This window comes from Corythoichthys intestinalis, chromosome 11 (assembly GCF_030265065.1).
Source record: "Corythoichthys intestinalis isolate RoL2023-P3 chromosome 11, ASM3026506v1, whole genome shotgun sequence".
Lineage (NCBI taxonomy): Eukaryota > Metazoa > Chordata > Actinopteri > Syngnathiformes > Syngnathidae > Corythoichthys > Corythoichthys intestinalis.
In genome coordinates this window covers 14,478,429-14,498,477 of record NC_080405.1, presented here as the reverse complement: position 1 = coordinate 14,498,477, position 20,049 = coordinate 14,478,429, and the positions used below count along the sequence as shown (strand labels likewise).

Sequence of the window (20,049 nt, the reverse complement as noted above, 5' to 3'; positions counted from 1 at the left end):
GAATCCATATTCTTACTGTGGCAGTTCTGCGTGCTGACTACTGAGCTAATAATTCAGTCTAGGTTCAGCTACCGGCACTTTCTTTTTAGGTTCTCAGGGAGTAAGGTTTTCCTATACGCTCAGCATTTCAAACCAGTCTACAGTAGCGACGGCCGAGATGATGGTTGGATTCAAATCCTGGCTGGAAACTGGGGAGAATGAGTAAAAAATGCAGTGAAATCACCACCACAATCAAGAAAAGTCTCATATGGATCACAGTATAAATTAATTATAAAAAAAAAAAAAATTCTATCATGATTTTCAGCAACGTAAAATTGATAGTTACCAAAGCTCAATACTGTTTTTCCGTGCATTTTGCAGTTTACCTGTTTTTTTTTCTTTATTTTTTTATGGATATATTCTGGCTAACACAGCCGGCAGTATATTCTATTAAATTTTGCATTTTTCTTTTACATTGTAAATCGTCCATAGCTGTACATAGAGATGTCATTTATGTATATTCTGCGATCTGCTGGCGAGTTGACCATGGTGACTAGCCCTGAATCAACCACAGTCATACAAAGCAAGTCCTATTGTACAAAAACTTCTATATTAAAATCTCATTTTATCATGAAGCCCGATCTACTGAAGTGACTTTTTAGGGTCATCATGACACTCATTGAGCGCTTTTGGCGGGCTTTTTAGCAAAAGTGCAACATGCTGAGACTGAGTCTCCATTCACTCTGAAACTCATACAAAGAAGCACGCGCGAATGCACGTTCCAAATATCCACTCCTTTTTTTTTCCATGACGCAACTTCTCTTTTCATGTAAGAGAAAGCCATCCTCACAAGTGAGTCCTCCTCTCCAAACTTGCACCCGGGCTAGCTCAGTGGTGCTACGTGACTGGAGTGCAGATGGTGGGAGGGAGTTTGGGGGGGACTCCTTGAACTTGAGGAGTTTATGTTGAACCCTTGCAACGAGGCTCTGTAAGAAGCAGAATGTATCTGCCAACTTTTGTTAATTATGTTGCTTTCAACACATGAAAACAGAACAAATTCGAAGAAAAATGGAGGAATCCAAACATTTTTCGCTCAGGTGCATGACTGAGGCGTGAGGAAAATGATTGGTCGTGTCTTTTGTTTGGTAACAAGCTATAAATATTGTATTCAGGCTTCGCTTTAGCACAGCTTAGCAGACTTTGAGCGATGGCGTGCGTGTGTAGAATGCAGCACCGGGCCCAGGGCCGTTGCCAAAATGTGCCTTGAATCCTACCGAAAAAAACCCACTTTAGTATCCCACCCCCCATGTTTCTCAGCTCCTGACTTCATTCACTATGTTGGACGTTTAGATGAAGGAGGCTCTCCACACCTCGGCCTCAAACTTTCTAATGAAACCCTTCCAAAACTTTTGACGAACAGCATTTTTTTTTTTTTTTTTAACATTTGACACTTTATGAGTGACACTTTTCCACTGGAAATACTTCAGGTATGTGTATTTTCTATCTCTTTCCAATTATTCAGGTTTTCAACTCTTTTTCACTTTATTGCTTTTCATAAATGTATTTCACAATGTGTAGGGTCTTACTGAGAAGATGGAGCCCAGTTCCACAGAAGAAGGAGCTGAGCAGATCCCGCTCCCGAGAAGTCCGGTAAGTGCTTAAATAAAATATAAGGATTCAAACTGATGTTTAAATCATGTTTAGCTATGTGAAGAGTGTGGGGACTCTTTTTTTGGTTGTTTTTACTGTACTTGCGTGTACCCCTGGGGTCTGTGAGTCCAAACATCTGGACATGAGCTGCCGCATGCAAACAGGAGGGTCCGCTCCAAGGGTGGTCATCTTTCCCAATGTTGGGCAGCAAAGGTCATCAGCGGGATTTTATGATCCGCCTAAACAAAGAGACGTGAGACAGGACCACATCATGAATATGCAGCCGAGTGAAGGGTTGTCTTAAATGTCTGTCATTTTCCCCCGAAAGGAAAAAAAGTCACTTTTGATCCTGCAGAGGAGGACATGTGGGTTGAACGCCTTTTCTCCTCTTCTGTCCGCCAGCCTGCTAAGGTGATCCTCAAACACGGGCAGGAGCTGGAGGAGGAGCAGGAAGAGCTGGCCGAGCACCAGCCTCTGGAGCAGGAGGACCTCAACTTTGAACGCTGGAAGCGCCGGCCCTTGCCCAGGAGGACGCTGCACCAGAAGATCAGCGACTTGAAGACCTACCTGTGGAATGCCGAGACCAAGGAGTTCATGGGCCGCTCGGGGAAGAGCTGGAGTGAGTTGATGCGAAGCAGAGAGAGGTTTGGTGGTTCTTGGAAACGCCGCATTTGGTTGGTGACATGTATAAAACTGACGTGATGAAGCAATTTGAGGTTCATCCTGGACTCAGTTTGTTTTATTTCATAACTAAGATGGTAACTCATTTTACTCTCTCATCAAAGCAATTTTCACCAAAATACACACAATATATTTCTATTCCATCTTTTTTAATAAAGGAAAACTTAAAATACTAAGCGAAATACTAGTAGTTTACCAAGTGCTGACTCGTAACTCGCTGTATATTTACAGTGGGGAGAACAAGTATTTGATACACTGCCAATGGGAAAACCCATTGTCAGTGTATCAAATACTTGTTCTCCCCACTGTATGATGAGAATTGATAGGTTCAACATTTTGGGCTAGCAGTGCAGCGGACGGGTGATTAGTATACCTGAATGAGTGCTCTGAAATTTGAGGTTTTCATCTCAATTCAAGCTGTGTAGTATTTCTCCAAGTGCTCCGGCTTTCTCCTCATCTATTGGCAGTAACCAGTCCAAGATACACCTCAACCACTGTTTTTCAATTGGAACAAATATCCTCGCAAGCATTGGTGGGTAGAGTAGCCCAAAATTTTTTAAGTAGTCATCCAAAAAATGTACTCAAGGACAAGTAAAAAAGTATAAGGTGTAAAGAATACTCAAGTAATGAGTGACATTGTGAGTGACTGCTTAAGATGTTTGATTTTTTTTTTAACAATGGTATTTTTTTCAAAGCACAAAGTTATCTATATGAACTGTTGTTACTAGGGTTGTTCCGAACATGTTTTTTTGCTCCCGATCCGATCCTGATCGTTTTAGTTTGAGTATCTGCCGATCCCGATATTTCCCAATCCGATTGCTTTTTTTTGCTCCCGATTCAATTCCAATCATTCCCGATAATTTTTCCCGATCATATAAATTTTGGTAACCCTCGTGAGGAATAAGCGGCATGGAAAATGAATGAATGAATGAATTAAGAAAAAAATGAATAAAACTCGGACGAATACATACATTCAACATACAGTACATAAGTACTGTATTTGTTTATTATAACAATAAATCCTCAAGATGGCATTTACATTATTAACATTCTCTCTGTGAGAGGGATCCACGGATAGAAAGACTTGTGACTTTGTATATTGTGACTAAATATTGCCATCTAGTGTATTTGTTGAGCTTTCAGTAAACGATACAGTGGCCATCCCAAATGCATGATGGGAAGTGGAACCATGACTGTGTGTCGTGCTAGCAATTGCTATATCTTCTCTGCATTGGGAAATAACTTAAGGTGTTAAGACAAAGATCAATTGCCACATTGCTTCCCATGATATTTCTATTCATAGGGAGAGGGACTGCAAGGCTTTAGCCAATTACAAAAAGGCTCCAAAGGCTGCCAAAATTCACTCTGCTCATACTGCACCGCCTTTTATCTCTCTATATAGGTAAAACGGCGTCATTACAGATTGAGCGCGACAATGAGTGAGAGGGTCATTCAGCGCATATATTGATTGCGTTAATATTTTAACGTGACACATTTCATAATAAATTACTTGCCGCCGTTATCGGGATACTTATGATAACCCTACCTTAAGCCTAAACTAAAAACTCTGGATGAGTGTAACATATTATGTCTGTAACGTTAAATACAATTAGAAAACAATTTAATTAAAATATATATATATATATATTAAAAAAAGGCATGGCCGATATATTTTTGCCGATTCCAATACTTTGAAAATGACGTGATCGGACCCGGTCGATCGGGATGCCGATCGATCGGGACATCTCTAGTTGTTACTATACTGTACTATAACATATTGCATAACCACATTAAGCCAAAGAAAACAACGACAAAAAAATTTGAATTCCGGCCAGAGAAAAAAAAAAAACTACATAAATTAAGCATTATTCGTCCAAAGAGCATGAGTGCCCTCTAGTGGAGAAATTTCCGGTGATGAAACTGAAAGGATCATATCTTCTGTTTTCCATGGTCAATCAGCGCCAAATAAATACTGGGAGATATATTAAAATCCGCGCTTTCGAGTCATGTTTACGGCGGAACTCTACGTCAAATACTTTTTTACGGTGCTTTAAAGACGCCATGTAATTGAACAGGCCGGCGTGGTCATACACCGGCAAGCTTGAGTCTGATTTGTATAATGGAGTCATTTGATCATTGATGTGACATCTCAGTTGTGAAACTGGTTGAGCCATTGTTAGCCTCTCTGGCACAAAAAAAGAAGTGAAATCTAATACGTAGAATAAAGAAGAAAAATGTAACGACTCGTGCAGCCCTAAGACTAAGGCTACGTTCATACTACAGGTCTTAATGCACGAATCCGATTTTTTGTCATATCCGTTTTTTTGGCGTGCCCATTCAGACTGCCTTTATCCATTGAGACCGTTCAAGTATTACGCATGCGCACTAATTCGCAGTCCGACACCCGCTAAGCAAGAAGACCCGCATGCGCAGAACCATCAAAACAAATGACAGACATCATCCGTCATTCCAGGGATATCATATTTTGCTTTTCAAAAGGTGGACACAAATAACAGACATAAATAATCCCCGTTTAGGCAAATATTCAAAGTTTATATGGATCGATAGCATGCACGCACTGTCCGTGCACGTCACACACACATACGGGCAGTTTGTCCCGACTCTCGGCCGTGGAGGCAATGTTGAAATATTGCTCACTTGGAACAGAGAGAAAACTGAGCATTCTCAGGATTATCCTCAACCCATTTTTATTTTTTATGACTGTTGTCAAGCTCAGCTCTTCCTCAAAAGCCGTGTTCACTGCAAGCTAGGCGCTAATAACGCACAGGTGCATCGCTACGGTAACGACTCTCTCGCTATTTGATGACGTAATTGCTGCATTAAATCCGATTTGCGGGACTGGGCAGTACAGACCGCCGCGACAGTCTGGAAAAATGTGGCCCAGATCGGATTTAGACCACATACGAAAGTGACCCAGATCGGATTTGAAATGGTCCCGTTTTATGCGACTTGTCACGTTCAGACCGTCAAGTTAATGCCTCACTCGAGTCGGAAAAACACGAAAAAATCGGATTCGTGCATTAAGACCTGTAGTATGAACGTAGACTAAGAGTAGCGTTTCTTCTTCACAAATCTAAGTAAGTAAAAAGTAAAAAATATGGCTTAGTAAAACTACTCTCAGAAGTTCATTTTTCTCAAAAAGGTATTCTAGTAGATGTAACGGAGTAAATGTCACGCTTTAGTACCCATCTCCGCTGCAAGCCATATGTGGCACATGAGCCCTAGGTTGCTCACCCTTCCTTTTTAAAGATGCACTTGGGAAACTTGAGCTGTCCCACCGGTCTTGTGTGTGCATGTGTGTGTCACTGGTGTTTACATAGGTGCAATTCCCGACAAAAACAGCCCTCCTGGGGACGGCTTCCCAGTGGGAGCGCGCCTCTCTGAGTCCCGCTAGCCAGAAATCACATTCCAGATCTTAACATGCTCTTCACATCCTCGTTCCCAAAGCCGCAAAACCCCCTTTACACTGAACTTATGAAGGATGCAACCCCCCCCGTGCAGGCCAACACGTACACATCCAATCCGTCCGATCCTCCCTGCAGTGCACGCTCAAATTTTGCTAGACATTTGTCAGATAGCAAGAAAATCTTAAGTCTAACCCAAACGGCTCACTGCAGCCATCTTGGGGGCCCATGTATCCTCGAGATGAATGAGTGAGTGAGTAAGAGCGTCCCTACAATACCAGAGCGGGCTGATTGGTGCTCCTTGGAGCCGGCCGGGCCTCCGCGGCTGCAAAGAACTTTCGCTACGATGTCAACCGGAGGTTCACTGTGTTCCTGAGAGAAAAGACAGCTGGAAGAATTCTCACTCGGCTTAAACAGAAAGGCCTTTGTGGTTCTGGGGGACACGAGGCATGGCTGCAGCTACATTGGACGTCCTGTGGAAAGTGCCCACGCAGCACAACCTCAGTCATTTACACACTCTATAGTCAGATACCAGAACAAACTTTTTCATGTAAATTTTATTTTTGCTCTCATCTTTCTTGGTTTCAAGAAAAAGTTCAGACATAAGAGTTCTAGAAATTTCGCATAAATATTTTATTATCAGTAAGTATTTGGGGAAGGAAACAAAAATTACTACAGTGGTACTTCTTACAAAATTATTGGTTGTGGAAGTAGTTTTGTAACTTGAAAATGCAGACATAAATCTTACGATGCATAAAAATGCATACAGTGCATACAGTGGTGCAAATAAGTATTTCGTCAACCACCAATTGTGCAAGTTCTCCTACTTGAAAAGATTAGAGAGGCCTGTAATTGTCAACTTGGGTAAACCTCAACCATGAGAGACAGAATGTGGAAAAAAAAAACAGAAAATCACGTTGTTTGATTTTTAAAGAATTTATTTCCAAATTAGAGTGGAAAATAAGTAATTGGTCACCTACAAACAAGCAAGATTTCTGGCTGTCAAAGAGGTCTAACGAGGCTCCACTTGTTACCTGTATTAATGGCACCTGTTTTAACTCATTATCGGTATAAAAGACACCTGTCCACAATCTCAGTCAGTCAATCTCCAAACTCACCTGTGGCCAAAACCAAAGAGCTGTCGAAGGACACCAGAGACAAAATTGTAGACCTGCATCAGGCTGAGAAGACTGAATCTGCAATAGGTAAAACGCTTGGTGTAAAAAAAATCAACTGTGGGAGCAATTATTTGAAAATGGAAGACATACAAGACCATTGATAATCTCCCTCGATCTGGGGCTCCATGCAAGATCTCACCGCGTGGCTTGAAAATGATAACAAGAACAGTGAGCAAAAAATCAGAACCACGCGGGGAGACCTAGTGAATGACCTACAGAGAGCTGGGACCACAGTAACAAAGGCTACTATCAGTAACACAATGCGCCGCCAGGGACTCAAATGCTGCACTGCCAGACGTGTCCCCCTGCTGAAGAAAGTACACGTCCAGGCCCGTCTGCGGTTCGCTAGAGAGCATTTGGATGATCCAAAAGAGGACTTGGAGAATGTGTTATGGTCAGATGAAACCAAAATAGAACTTTTTGGTAGAAACACAGGTTCTCGTGTTTGGTGGAGAAAGAATACTGAATTGCATCTGAAGAACACCATACCCACTGTGAAGCATGGGGGTGGAAACATCATGCAATGAGGCTGTTTTTTTGCAAAGGGACCAGGACGACTGATCTGTGTAAAGGAAAGAATGAATGGGACCATGTATCGAGAGATTTTGAGTGAAAATGTAAATGGAAATCCGCAAGGGCATTGAAGATGAGACGCGGCTGGGTCTTTCAGCATGACAATGATCCCAAACAGCCAGGGCAACAAAGGAGTGGCTTCGTAAGAAGCATTTCAAGGTCCTGGAGTGGCCTAGCCAGTCTCCAGATCTCAACCCCATAGAAAATCTGTGGAGGGAGTTGAAAGTCCGTGTTGCCCAACGACAGCACCAAAACATCACTGCTCTAGAGGAGATCTGCATGGAGGAATGGGCCAAAATACTAGCAACAGTGTGGGAAAAGCTTGTGAAGAGTTACAGAAAACGTTTGGCCTCCGTTATTGCCAACAAAGGGTACAAAACAAAGTATTGAGATGAACTTTTGATATTGACCAAATACTTATTTTCCACCATGATTTGCAAATAAATTCTTTAAAAATCAAACAATGTGATTTTCTGTTTTTTTTTTCTCCCACATTCTGTCTGTCATGGTTGAGGTTTACCCATGTTGACAGTTACAGGCCTCTCTAATATTTTCAAGTGGGAGAACTTGCACAATTGGTGGTTGACTAAATACTTATTTGCCCCACTGTATATAACAAATACATGTTACAATTAGATTATTTCACAATAAACATAAAATCAGAGTTGTGCATAATGTAAAAAAACTAGGGCTGTCAAACGATTAAAATTTTTAATCGAGTTCACCACAGCTTAAAAATTAATTAATCGTAATTAATCGCAATTCAAACCATCTATAAAATATGCCATATTTTTCTGTAAATTATTGTTGGAATGGAAAGATAAGACACAAGACGGATATATACATTCAACATACTGTACATAAGTACTGTATTTGTTTATTATAACAATAAATCAACAAGATGGCATTAACAGTAACATTCTGTTAAAGCGATCCATGGATTAGAAAGATTTGTAGTTCTTCAAAGATAAATGTTAGTACAAGTTATAGAAATTTTATATTAAAACCCCTCTTAATGTTTTTGTTTTAATAAAATTTGTAAAAATTTTCAATCAAAAAATAAACTAGTAGCTCGCCATTGTTGATGTCAATAATTACACAATGCTCATGGTGCTTAAACCCATAAAATCAGTCGCACCCAAGCGCCAGCAGAGGGCGACAAAACACCAAAAAAACACAAGTAACAAGTGGACATGATACTGTGCTGTCATTTTAATCCGTTTGAGTGGGGCATGTGCGTTAATTGCGTCAAATATTTTAACATGATTAATTAAAAAAATAATTATCGCCCGTTAACACGATCATTTTGACAGCCCTAAAAAAAACAAGAGAGTAAAGAATAAAAGCTAATACACTCATGTAAAGGTGTCAGAACACGAGGGGCGAATGAAGAGGATGCACACATACACATACAATAGAAGTCCCCCTTAGCCAATTGGATGCCAGGAATGCTAGGCAATAGCCAAAGGCAGATCAGCTATAAGTATGTTACGTTCAGTAAACTCTGGGAGCTGCGAGTACCAGCCATACTGTATTTTTGCCTTTCGTATCCTGAAATTTCTTTCATACCAAAAGGCAATATATTCCCGTTCAAGCATGTCTTAACCTAAAAATTCTGTATGTAGTGACATACATAAGTAGAGGTACCACTGTATTAGTTATTCTCCAAGCCAAGATAATAACATTCTTTTTCTCTCACTTTTTAGGCCTCATCCTTCTCTTCTATGCTGCGCTTTATACCTTCCTAGCAGCCATGTTTGGCGGCTGTATATTTTGCCTCATGTGGTCTATTAGCCCTTACCATCCCACCTACAACGACAGAGTAATGCCACCAGGTAAACAGAATCCTACGCACTTCACACCGCATAGGAACTCATTAAATTGGTTTGAAACAATTGGTGGGCCTGGCGGTGGCCGTCAATGGCACCATCAATGTAAAGATATAGTGATCCCTATTGACATCAGTCGTAATAATGCTTGACTTTAACAACAAAGGTGAACAAAAAGTGTGTACCCATCCGATAGGTAACTCAACAAAGTTGAACTGAGCTCTGGAAAAATATGTTGATATTATGTGTGACGGCGGTTTAGACTGAAAAGTGGAAACATTGAAACAGTAATGTGTTTTGGTTTTATTTTTAAATATACGGATCATGTTACGAGATCAGTGCTGAAGTCATATCATTAAGTGCTTAAAACGGAGATATAGCAAAAAAAACAACTTTTTTTTCACCTCCTCAGGCATATGGATTTTTGGGGGCGGGGCTAAAAGGGTGCAAGCTTACATCAGCAGATTCTTGGCATTAATTGCTCCTCCCCCAACTATATCATGAACAGTGTTGTTAATAACGGCGTTAGAATATAACGGCGTTACTAATGGCGTTATTTTTTTCAGTAAAGAGTAATCTAATTAATTACTTTTCTCATGTTGGCAACGCCGTTACTGTACTGAGGCGGGAAAGGTGTGCGTTACTATGCGTTACTAAGTTGGTTGAATAAAAAAAGTGAGAGAGACGGACTCACGGAGACGAGAGAGTGGGGAAGACGCCGTTGCAAACGCGATGCTAGGTGGCTCCAATAATACCTGACTGTATATAGCCTACAAACTACGCCCACATGATACGTTAGATAACACATATTATAGAACTAGATGCAAATGTCAGACACAGCTGCATTGGCAACATGTTTTAAGGACTACATGCGTTAGTAAATGGCCGCCATCTTAAAGCAGTAGACCTCTCAGGAAGGCTCTGATGTAGAGATCCTTCCTAGCGAACCTAAGTAACTTTTTTTTTTTTTTTTTTTTTATCTAAAATGCTCCTAAATCGGCAAAATCTTGACTTAAATCTATCTTTAAATGATGAAACAGTTTTCAAATTTACACATGTTGAAAGTAGACAGAAGGGAACTAATGCAATAACGGGAGCAATTTTAACAACTTTAACAGTTGATTCACAACTTTAAATGACTTCCACACATAGCAAAGGTTACTATCTAGTTATCGCAATACCCTTGTGTCTAGTTAAGTGGAGGGTAAAGAATTGGACTAGGGCCAATTGTCCCCAAAACCCTTTAAACTTCACATTGTGTGACCTGTTTTTTTTTTTTTTTTGTTTGAGAAAAAAAAACATGAAAATTATCACTAGTTACTTTCCCAAGTAACTAATTAGTCTTACATTCAGGTAACTGAGTTACTAACGCAATTACTTTTGGGGAGAAGTAATTTGTAACTGTAATTAATTACTTTTTTAAAGTAAAATTAACAACACTGGTCATGAATAAGCCAGCTATTCCTACAGCAGTTACTCGGCGCAATTGCATGTACTTCTCTCATAATAAGTTAGCCATAAAACTGTATGCCTAAAACCCACTGCAACCCCATTCAAATGCATTTTCCCCTAGGTGTTTATATGTTTTATGCTATTTGGGCCATGTGTAAGAATGCAAAGTGAAACAGCCAGCCGGCCGTATCACATTAATGTGGTTGCGAACCACAATGCTTTGGAGGAAGAGAAAAACAAATGATTGAGCGCCGCTGGTGAAGGCTCAGAGAGTAAGAAACTGTCATTCGAAAAATCCCCGGCAAGCAGTGCATCATGCAGCAGCGATTGACGATAGGTACATCAGTGGCGATATTTTTCAGTATGGTTATCAGTACTGTTCCCTGATGTGTGTCAAATTTACAAGACTATGTTTAAAAAACATATTTAAAACATGAAATACAATCAATTTGACATGTGCCGATTACTGGTTTCAAAGTATACCGTGGTATGAAAACGTCAAGGTTTCAAAACAGCAAAAATTTTCCGTCATACCGTCCCTAAGGTATTACCTATTTTTTATGTAACAAAAATGCATGGAGAAATCCCTCGTTTGCAGCTGTAAGGCTCAACCCTCCCCCACCGATTGTTGCTCAGTGTCAGTGTAGCTGTACTACACGATGGCTGGAGGAGGTGAAACTCCTGAACTTTTTCCCTCATCGAAGAAAACGAAATCGCTGGTATGGGAATACTTTGGCAATAGAAGGTTACAGACGGCCGCGACTTAAAAGAGGAGGGCCAACCGACATGTACTGTAAAACATGTTTCTGGAGTGGAGTGGGTGGCTGCCGTGGAGGCAATACAACCAATATGATTTTTTATTTATACAAAATTAAAGGTTAGTAAACACTCTCATGAACGTTTCCCACCAGCTACGAGAGTTAACTCCAGCCTGTAGTGTGTCTAGCGGTGGTAAAACATTTTTGTGTTTGTGCTTTTTTCTCTCTGGCAACTGTCCGTGTTGAGAAAGCGTGTGTGTATAATGTAAACATGAAACGAGTCAAACACACATGCTTTCTATGGAAAATAATTGAATTATTTTTGTTCTGATGGTAATATTGTTGAGCTGTATCTAAGGTTATTAATGATGCCGTCAGAATATCATACCGCCAATGCATACAGTCAATAATAAAGCTTGTAGCTCTGTATATTGCCTGAAAATCCACTACGGTACATATTTAACTTTCAAAAACTGTGTTTTTTTTAAAAAGTATTGTTAGGCTGTATTTGTATTTTAGTGTAATACAGTTGCAATGTCTCGTCAACACAATTTTAACAGATTTGCTTAATGCAGTCGTTGTTCTTAACCCTAGGCCTACCATGTTATTGACAGCAGTGCAGTGTTGTTCATGATTGTGCAACTTGGACAGCTAAGTATTTTTTCATGTGGTACTTGATGTAAAACGTTGTAAAACCAATGTATTCCCAATTACCAAGGGTTCCCACTCTCCTTCTGCCTGTCGACGCTCACTCGTGTCTCGTCACAGTTGACTGTCTGTGCGTCTCCACTGGCAGGTATGACTATGGCGCCACATCTGGAAGGCCAAGACATCTCCTTCAATGCCTCTGAGCGCAAATCGTGGAAGCGCTACGCCCGCTCCATGGACGAACACCTACGACGTGAGTTTGTGATATTCCATGGGGCTCGGATGGGTTAAACCGAGTTCGTTTAGCCTCATCAGTACCTTTGTCCCGTATTCTCTTTTGGTCCTGCAATGCATACTGGGAAGGGAAGCCTCTTTGTGTGTGTGTTTTTCCCCCACCTCCTCTTTTATTCATTCACACTGCCTTAATCAGAGACCTTGGCAAGGAAGAGCTATTGCAAAGATTTATTCATGCCCCGACCCCCTCCTGTTTCGCCTGCCTTAGCCTACAACGATGGTGCACAGGAGAGGAAGAACATCCGCTGTACGCAGGACAGGTACTTCATGCAGGAGGATTTGGAGGAGGATGCTGAAAGGAAGGCGTGCCAGTTCAAGAGGTCTTGGCTGGGGGAGTGCTCGGGTCTACAGGACCCTCATTATGGCTACTCGCAGGGGAGGCCGTGCATCCTCCTCCGAATGAACAGGGTAAGTTGAAAAGGATTGGATCTCCTGTTATTTTCAGTTTTTGTGCCCCAACCAAAGCAACAAGGGTACAACTTTAGCACCATCTTGTGGCATCTTGGTGTCAACCAACTGGGTTTAAGTTAATGGACCAGAGGTGTCCAAACCATGGCATGCAGGCCAACTGCGGCCAGCTGCCTAGTTTTTATTGGCCTGCAGCAAATTGCGGAAATATCATTGAAGAGTAGCTTCTTCTGCATTCTATTGAACTTCAACACTAGATGGAGCTAGGCACTTAAACAGTGAATTTCCGTTTATTCAGGAGTCAAAACATGACATGAATTTTTTTTTTCTTTTTAATTAACAAACAACAACAAACATTACAACATAAGTGGCATGGTACAATATTAAACAACTTTAAAAGTAACATACAAGCCTAGAGCATAATCATGAACACAATATCAAAAATTACAATCACATATAACTGCAAAGTTTTATTTAAAAAAAGAGAAATGGAGGAAAGAAAGAAAAAAAGATATACAAAATAAATAATAGTAAAAGAAAAATTCTAGGGTCTACTAGCCAAGTCAAGCTCTTCAACAATTTCACACAGTTTTAAAGCATTTTTCCCTTTCATATATTTCAAAGAAGAACAATAGTGACATAAGTCTTTGTGAAAAATATTAAAAGTAGGAATAGATTTGAAATATTTATTCTTATGTATGAAAAATTTCCCAAGAGTCATAATTATATTGATAACCAGGTCGTGCAATGACTAACACAGAGATACCATATAAAACATTTTCTTTTGTGAAACTAGACAAATTTGCCAATTTAGGAAATAACCAGTCATACAAATCTTCCCAGAAACCATTAACATATTTACAATCAAAAAATAAATGGTCAGTCGTTTCGATGTCTTCATGACAAAAAACACAGTTGTTGTGGTCCAAATTAAAACGTAGCCTTAAAAATTCTGCCGAGGGGTACACTTTGTTAATAACTTTGTAATGAACTTCCTTTGCCTTTGGTAAAATTGGAAATTTAAAGGTTTTGGATCTCATAATTTCAACATCTTTCGTAGGAAAAAAAATTGCAAAATTGAAGTTCTGTTTGACGAAAATGGGTACATTTCATTCACAAAAATTATTCAAATTTTGACATTGGGTAATTTTGAATTATTGTTATTGTATCCATTTACATGACATGTAGAGTCATTGTAGGAACACACATGGAGATTCAGAGAGGACCGGAGGGCATAGCCCCCCCCACCTGGTGGCCAAAAATGTCATTGCATGTAATTGACTTTCCTATATATGAATTTAAAATTCAGACTTTGCTGGTGAAATGTTGTCTATAAAAGTTGTAAAGCAATAAAACAAACAACAAAAATGAATGAAATGAACAAAAAAAAATCGTTTTATAATAGGTCAAAATTATTTTTCGAACACATCATGTGACGAGCACCTTAGAGACGGCCATTTGCTTTGCTTAGCCAAAACCCCCTGAGGACACATTCTGGCTGGAATATTCAGTCAAAAAGGATGCGGCTACTTCTCCACTAGGTAAGACAGAAAAATGCACACAAACACACAGTTGGGATGCCACTATTTACGAGCATGGGCTAAGCTACTATCCGAGCATATACAGTATCTTGTAAGTTAATTTTATTGCCGACACTGTGTTTCGGGGTCATCAACATGTTTTGCCACCCCTGCCATAAAAGTCAAACTCCGCCTATGTGTAGGAAGCTGTTTAGAAGGCTGGCATCGACTGATCATGTTTCACTGCCATTGATGGCGATAGACGTCCAATCCATTTTGCAGCCCCACCCCCAGTCAAATTGGATTAGAAATCTATCACTGACAATGATAGTCAGTCAATACTTAAAAATAAATATGAATGAAATCATTTTAAAAACCAAATATATTTTACCTGATTCCAATCATCTAAATTGAGTAGATTGATTCCAATTTCAGATTAAATTAGAAGGATGTCAAGTTGGCTATCCTTTGATTTTTCTGAAAGCGGCCCTCGGAGAAAAACCTTTGGACACCCCTGGAATGGAATATCCGACCTTCATATGGCAAAAGTGGTACTTTGTTAGCATCTTGTAGGGCATCGAGTAACTACTGTATGTTGAATTGTATTGAGGAGATGCAAGGGCAGTTTTCACGTTCCTACCTTGTGTGGGTTTTCTCTGACCTGTTTTGACTTTTTTGCAATACATATTGAAGACTCCAAGTTTGTTTTTTAAGAAGAGAATGTGCTTTGTCTATACAGTTGTACCTCTACTTAAAAACGTCTCTACCTAGCATCCAATTGGCTAAGAGGGACTTCTACTGTATGTGTGCATCCGAGCGTCCTCTTCATTTACCCCTCGTGTTCTGACAGCTTTACATGTGTGATGAACGGCAAGCCGTTTATGTGGATCTCAATCACAGACTCAGAGACCAGAAATAGCGAATAATTCTGTATTATATAAAAAGTACAACAAAGAAAGCATGTCAAACAGTACGCAAATTTAACAAAATCCCAATAGAAAATAGAGCACAAAAAAAACAAAATGATCAACATAGGATACAACTGGAAGAAACATTGGAGAGCATGGAGATGAGGGCATACACAGCAGTAAGTAAGGCAATTGTCCGACACAGCTGATAGATACAGGTGTCCTTAAATATAGTGTGCTCCTTATGTGTCACAAAGACAGTGTGCTCTTTAATGCGTCACAGAGAACAACTGAGAACACAAACATGTCACAAAGAACAACTGAAACATGAGTGTATTAATTTTTTTTCTTTACTCCATTCTTGGTTTTTTACATTATGCACAACTCTGATTTTATGTTTATTGTGCAATAACGTAACTGTAACATGTATTTGTTACATGTTTTGATGCATCTTTATGCATTATAAAAGATTTATGTCTGAATTTTGGGGGGCTCGGAAGGGATTAGGACATTTATATGGAAAACACGTCTCCACTTACAGAATATCCAAGTTCAGAAACCACTTCCAGAACCAATTAATTTCTTAAGTAGAGGTACCACTGTACAGTACTTGCATTGCAATAGGCTAGCTCACCCCAAAGTCAGTCGGATAGACCCAAGATCACCCACGACAGGTACAAGTTAGCATTCAATGTTGCTAAAACGTAATGATTTCTTCTTAGATTCTTGGATACTTGCCTGGCCAAGGGAAACCGGTCAATGTGACTTGTGCAGTCAAGGTACAACAACACCTCATTCTCAATGCTTCATGATCTGTAAACCAGAGATCTTAAACTCGAGGCCTGGCGACCTATTGATCTTTCTATCTTCTAGCCTCCTACCTTAAGAGTTCACCTCTTTTTATATTATAATTATTGCTGATGAAGTGATTGGCAAGAGAATACCCTTTCTAAAATACAAATGACATCTCTTTCAGAAAGGACCACCAGATGCTTTGGGAGAAGTTCAATTTTTCCCCAAGAGTATTTTTGACTTGAAGTACTACCCTTATTATGGGAAACTTCGACACGTAAGTGTGAATCTCTGATCAATCAATTGAAAAAACATTGTCATATGATCATGTTAGAGGAGAAATATGTAAGATTTGCACTTCAGTTATTTGTTAAATGACACAAATATTTAGACATAGACATTTAGATGTTAAAGAAATATTTGGGGGAAATACTTCTACTTCTAGCATGATTCTCAGTAATTAAGCCGAGATCTTCGCATTTTTAAAGTAGATACTCAGCCCGTTTTAGTTCTTATTGTTTTGATTCTCTGTTTACAACGGATGTTCCGCCCCCACCAATCAGCCAATAATTACGTTCTTTGTTTTTGTCTAGGTGGCCAGAGCTCTGTAGGCTTCGTAAACTGAGGTTGAAGAAAAGAAATAATTTCTTACATTTCTGCATGAAATCACCATCAAATGTGATCTGATTTTTGTCTAAATCACACAGATGTAAAAACTGTCTGCTTTAACTAAAACCACCCAAACATTTATAGGTTTTCATATTTTAATGAGAATAGTATGCAAACAATGACAGAAGGGGGTGGGAAATAAGTGAACCATCCCATTTAATATTCCCCAAACCCCCCCCTTTGGCAGCAACAACTTCAACCAGACGCTTCCTGTAGCTGCAAATCAGTCTGGCACATTGATCAGGACTAACCCTGGCCAATTCTTCTCTTCAAAACTGCTGTAGTTCAGTCAGATTCCTGGGATGTCTGGCATGAATCTCTGTCTTTAGGTCTTGCCACAGCATCTCAATGGGGTTCATGTCTGGACTTTGACTTGGCCACTCCGGAACGTGTATTTTGTTCTTCTGAAACCATTGTTGATATACTTCTGTGTTTTGGGTCATTTTCTTGTTGCAGCATCCATCCTCTTTTTAACTTCAACTGTCTGACAGACGGCCTCAGGTTTTCCTGCAAAACATCCTGATAAACTTCTGAATTCATTCTTCCATTAATGATTGCAAGTTGTCCAGGCCCTGAGGCAGCAAAACAGCCCCAAATTATGATGCTCTCTCCACCATGCTTCACGGTGGGGATGAGGTGTTGATGTTGGTGAGCTGTTCCATTTTTCCTCCACACATGACGTTGTGTGTTACTCCCAAACAATTCTACTTTGGTTTCAACAGTCCGCAAAATATTTTGCCACAACTTCTGTGCAGTGTCCAAGTGCCTTGTTGCAAACATTAAACGAGCAACAATGTTTTTTTTAGACAGCAGTGGCTTCCTCTGTGGAGTCCTCCCATGAACACCATTCTTAGCCATAGTTTTACATATACAGTAGTTGATGTGTGCACAGGAATATTGGACTGTGCCAGTGATTTCTGTAAGCCTTTAGCAGACACTCTAGGGTCCTTTTTAACCTCTCTGAGTATTCTGCGCTGAACTCTTGGCGTCATCTTTGGTGGACGGCCACTCCTTGGGAGAGAAGCAACAGTGCCAAACTCTCTCCATTTGTAGACAACTTCTCTGACTGTCGATTGATGAAGATCCAGAATTTTAGAGATGGTTTTGTATCCTTTCCCAGCTTTATACAAATCAATGACAGCTCTTTTGACCGAGCCATGATGCAAATCTGACAATGCTTCTCATCAAGACATATATCACCAGGTGTGTGTTTTATGGGCAGCTTTAAACCACTCATCAGTGATTGGGCACACACCTGACTTAAAATGTTTGGTAAAAACTTATTTTCCCCTATCTGTTATTGTTTGCATGCTATGCTCATTAAACTATGAAACCTATAAATGTTTGGCTGGTTTTAGTTAAAGCAGACACTGTATTTTCCTCTGTGTGATTCTGACAAAGATCAGATCACATTTGATGATGATTTTATGCAGAGATGTGAGAAATTCCAAAAGGCTCAGATACTTTTTCATACCACTGTAGTTCTATCGAGGAAGCCAGGGCGGCAGTAACATATGCTGCAAAAGGGGCCTTTTTCTCTGAGCACCTGCCACCCAAATTGTCTGTGCACGCCACTGTGTTGTGCACTTGTATTTCAAGTACTGTACGTTTACTTATACCACAAGAACGTGTACCTAATTGTACTCATATATGGTTACTTATTCTACAAGTATGTGTACTTGCGTGCACTTACAGTGTAGTACAAGTAGGCCTGCATGTACGAGTATGTGAACTTGCACTACAAGTACATGTACGTGCATGTACTTGTACTACAAGTATATGTAACAACCAGCACAGCAATGCTACCCACGCAACTTCTCCAGAAATGGCATTTTCTAGTTTCTGATTGAAATGCAACATTGGTATGATAATGCAGCTTGAGTTTAGATCAATATTTGATCCTGGTTGCAATACAATTTTTGACCACCAATCTTACATACTGCTCTTCTAATATCTACACTATCAGGTGAATTACTCGTCTCCGGTGGTGGCCGTGCGCTTCTCGGGAGTGCAGTACGACACTCACATCCAGGTGCAGTGCAAGCTGAATGGAAATGGCATCATCAACGACTCGCCTACAGACCGCCACCTCGGCAGCGTCACCTTCTACTTGCAAGTCGGAGCGTAGGAACTGCAAGATACTCGTTATTCGAAATACTCGTTATTTGACACATCATATCTTTTTTCCCCATCGGTCCGCACACACACACCACAAGCACAATGACATCCATTTCCTCATAAAATAATTAGATTAATCCAACTAAACCATGCCCAATTGTTTTTCCTATGCTATGCAAATCCAATTAAAAATTAAACCAGTAATGCCTTTTAGAAACATCCTTACCGATTGGGTATGAGCATATAGAATATGCTGATTTTTGTTAGAAAGTTTTGTTGGGACGGTACTAATTTTTTGTGCATGTATTTTATTTTTAAACATGTATATTTGAAGGAATATTGTGCAATGAAAACAAGCCTTGCACTGTACTCACACAATAAGACTGTGGAGAAAATAGTCACACATATTTGTGAAATTTTAAATAAATATTATCACCTTCTTAAACCTTTCATGCACGAATTATGATTTTTTTTTTTTTCTTACAGGGTTATTTACATCTGAAGAATTGGCTGCCGTTGATGGTGCTGGACGTCCAATTCATTTTGGCTTGAAGGGCCGAATGCATGTTCATTAATTTGCTCCTTCCAGTCAAAATGGATTGGATGTATAGCGCCGTCAGGGGCACTGCGATATAAAACTGCAACAAAACTGTTGTTTTCTTCACTGACCAATTATAATCAACATTTTGGACCCAAAAAGATTTTAAAAATCCAACATATTTTGGTCAAAATTTGTAATATTGATGTCTTTTTGACAACCAAATATGCTCGATGAACCGCTTTGAAGCTTGACAATATGTATTCAACTTGTTGGGATAAACGTTCAACAGAAAAAAAAAATAAACGTAATAGTTTTATATTGATGATTCAACAGAAACAGCAGGTATGGTCATAGGTGTTTCTGGCCTTTATACACACTGTAAAGCTTTATACATACTATATCCAAATACAGCATGGCCTAAATATGGATTATAATTGGTCAGTGAAGAAAACAACAGGTTATGGTGTCCTGAAAAAAGGGACCCAAACAAGCCACTGTGACATTGTTTTTTTTTTAATATAAAGGCAACATCAAAAGCATACAAAATCAGACAAAATAGGCCCAGACCTTAAATGGATAACAGATCCAACAGAGTCAAATAAATTAAAATGCAAATCATTATTCGA

General features: G+C 39.7%; 1 protein-coding gene across 1 annotated transcript; it reads left to right on the top strand.

The window, feature by feature from the left end:
* The first annotated feature begins 1,295 nt into the window (after positions 1-1,295).
* On the top strand, positions 1,296-19,317 carry atp1b4 (ATPase Na+/K+ transporting subunit beta 4). The gene is made up of 9 exons (XM_057849313.1): positions 1,296-1,466; positions 1,558-1,629; positions 2,032-2,248; positions 9,193-9,321; positions 12,322-12,426; positions 12,676-12,875; positions 16,026-16,082; positions 16,280-16,372; positions 18,731-19,317. The coding sequence occupies exons 1-9, from the start codon at positions 1,434-1,436 to the stop codon at positions 18,890-18,892; spliced, it is 1,068 nt and encodes a 355-aa protein (XP_057705296.1). The 5' UTR covers positions 1,296-1,433; the 3' UTR covers positions 18,893-19,317.
* Positions 19,318-20,049: the final 732 nt, after the last annotated feature.

Bases quoted from the DNA above. Each gene is read 5' to 3' on its own strand.
- atp1b4 (XM_057849313.1), top strand. From the start codon at position 1,434: ATGAGTGACACTTTTCCACTGGAAATACTTCAG. The intron at 1,467-1,557 runs GTATGTGTATTT...CACAATGTGTAG, and splicing joins TTCCACTGGAAATACTTCAG to GGTCTTACTGAGAAGATGGA. The intron at 9,322-12,321 runs GTAAACAGAATC...CTCCACTGGCAG, and splicing joins CGACAGAGTAATGCCACCAG to GTATGACTATGGCGCCACAT.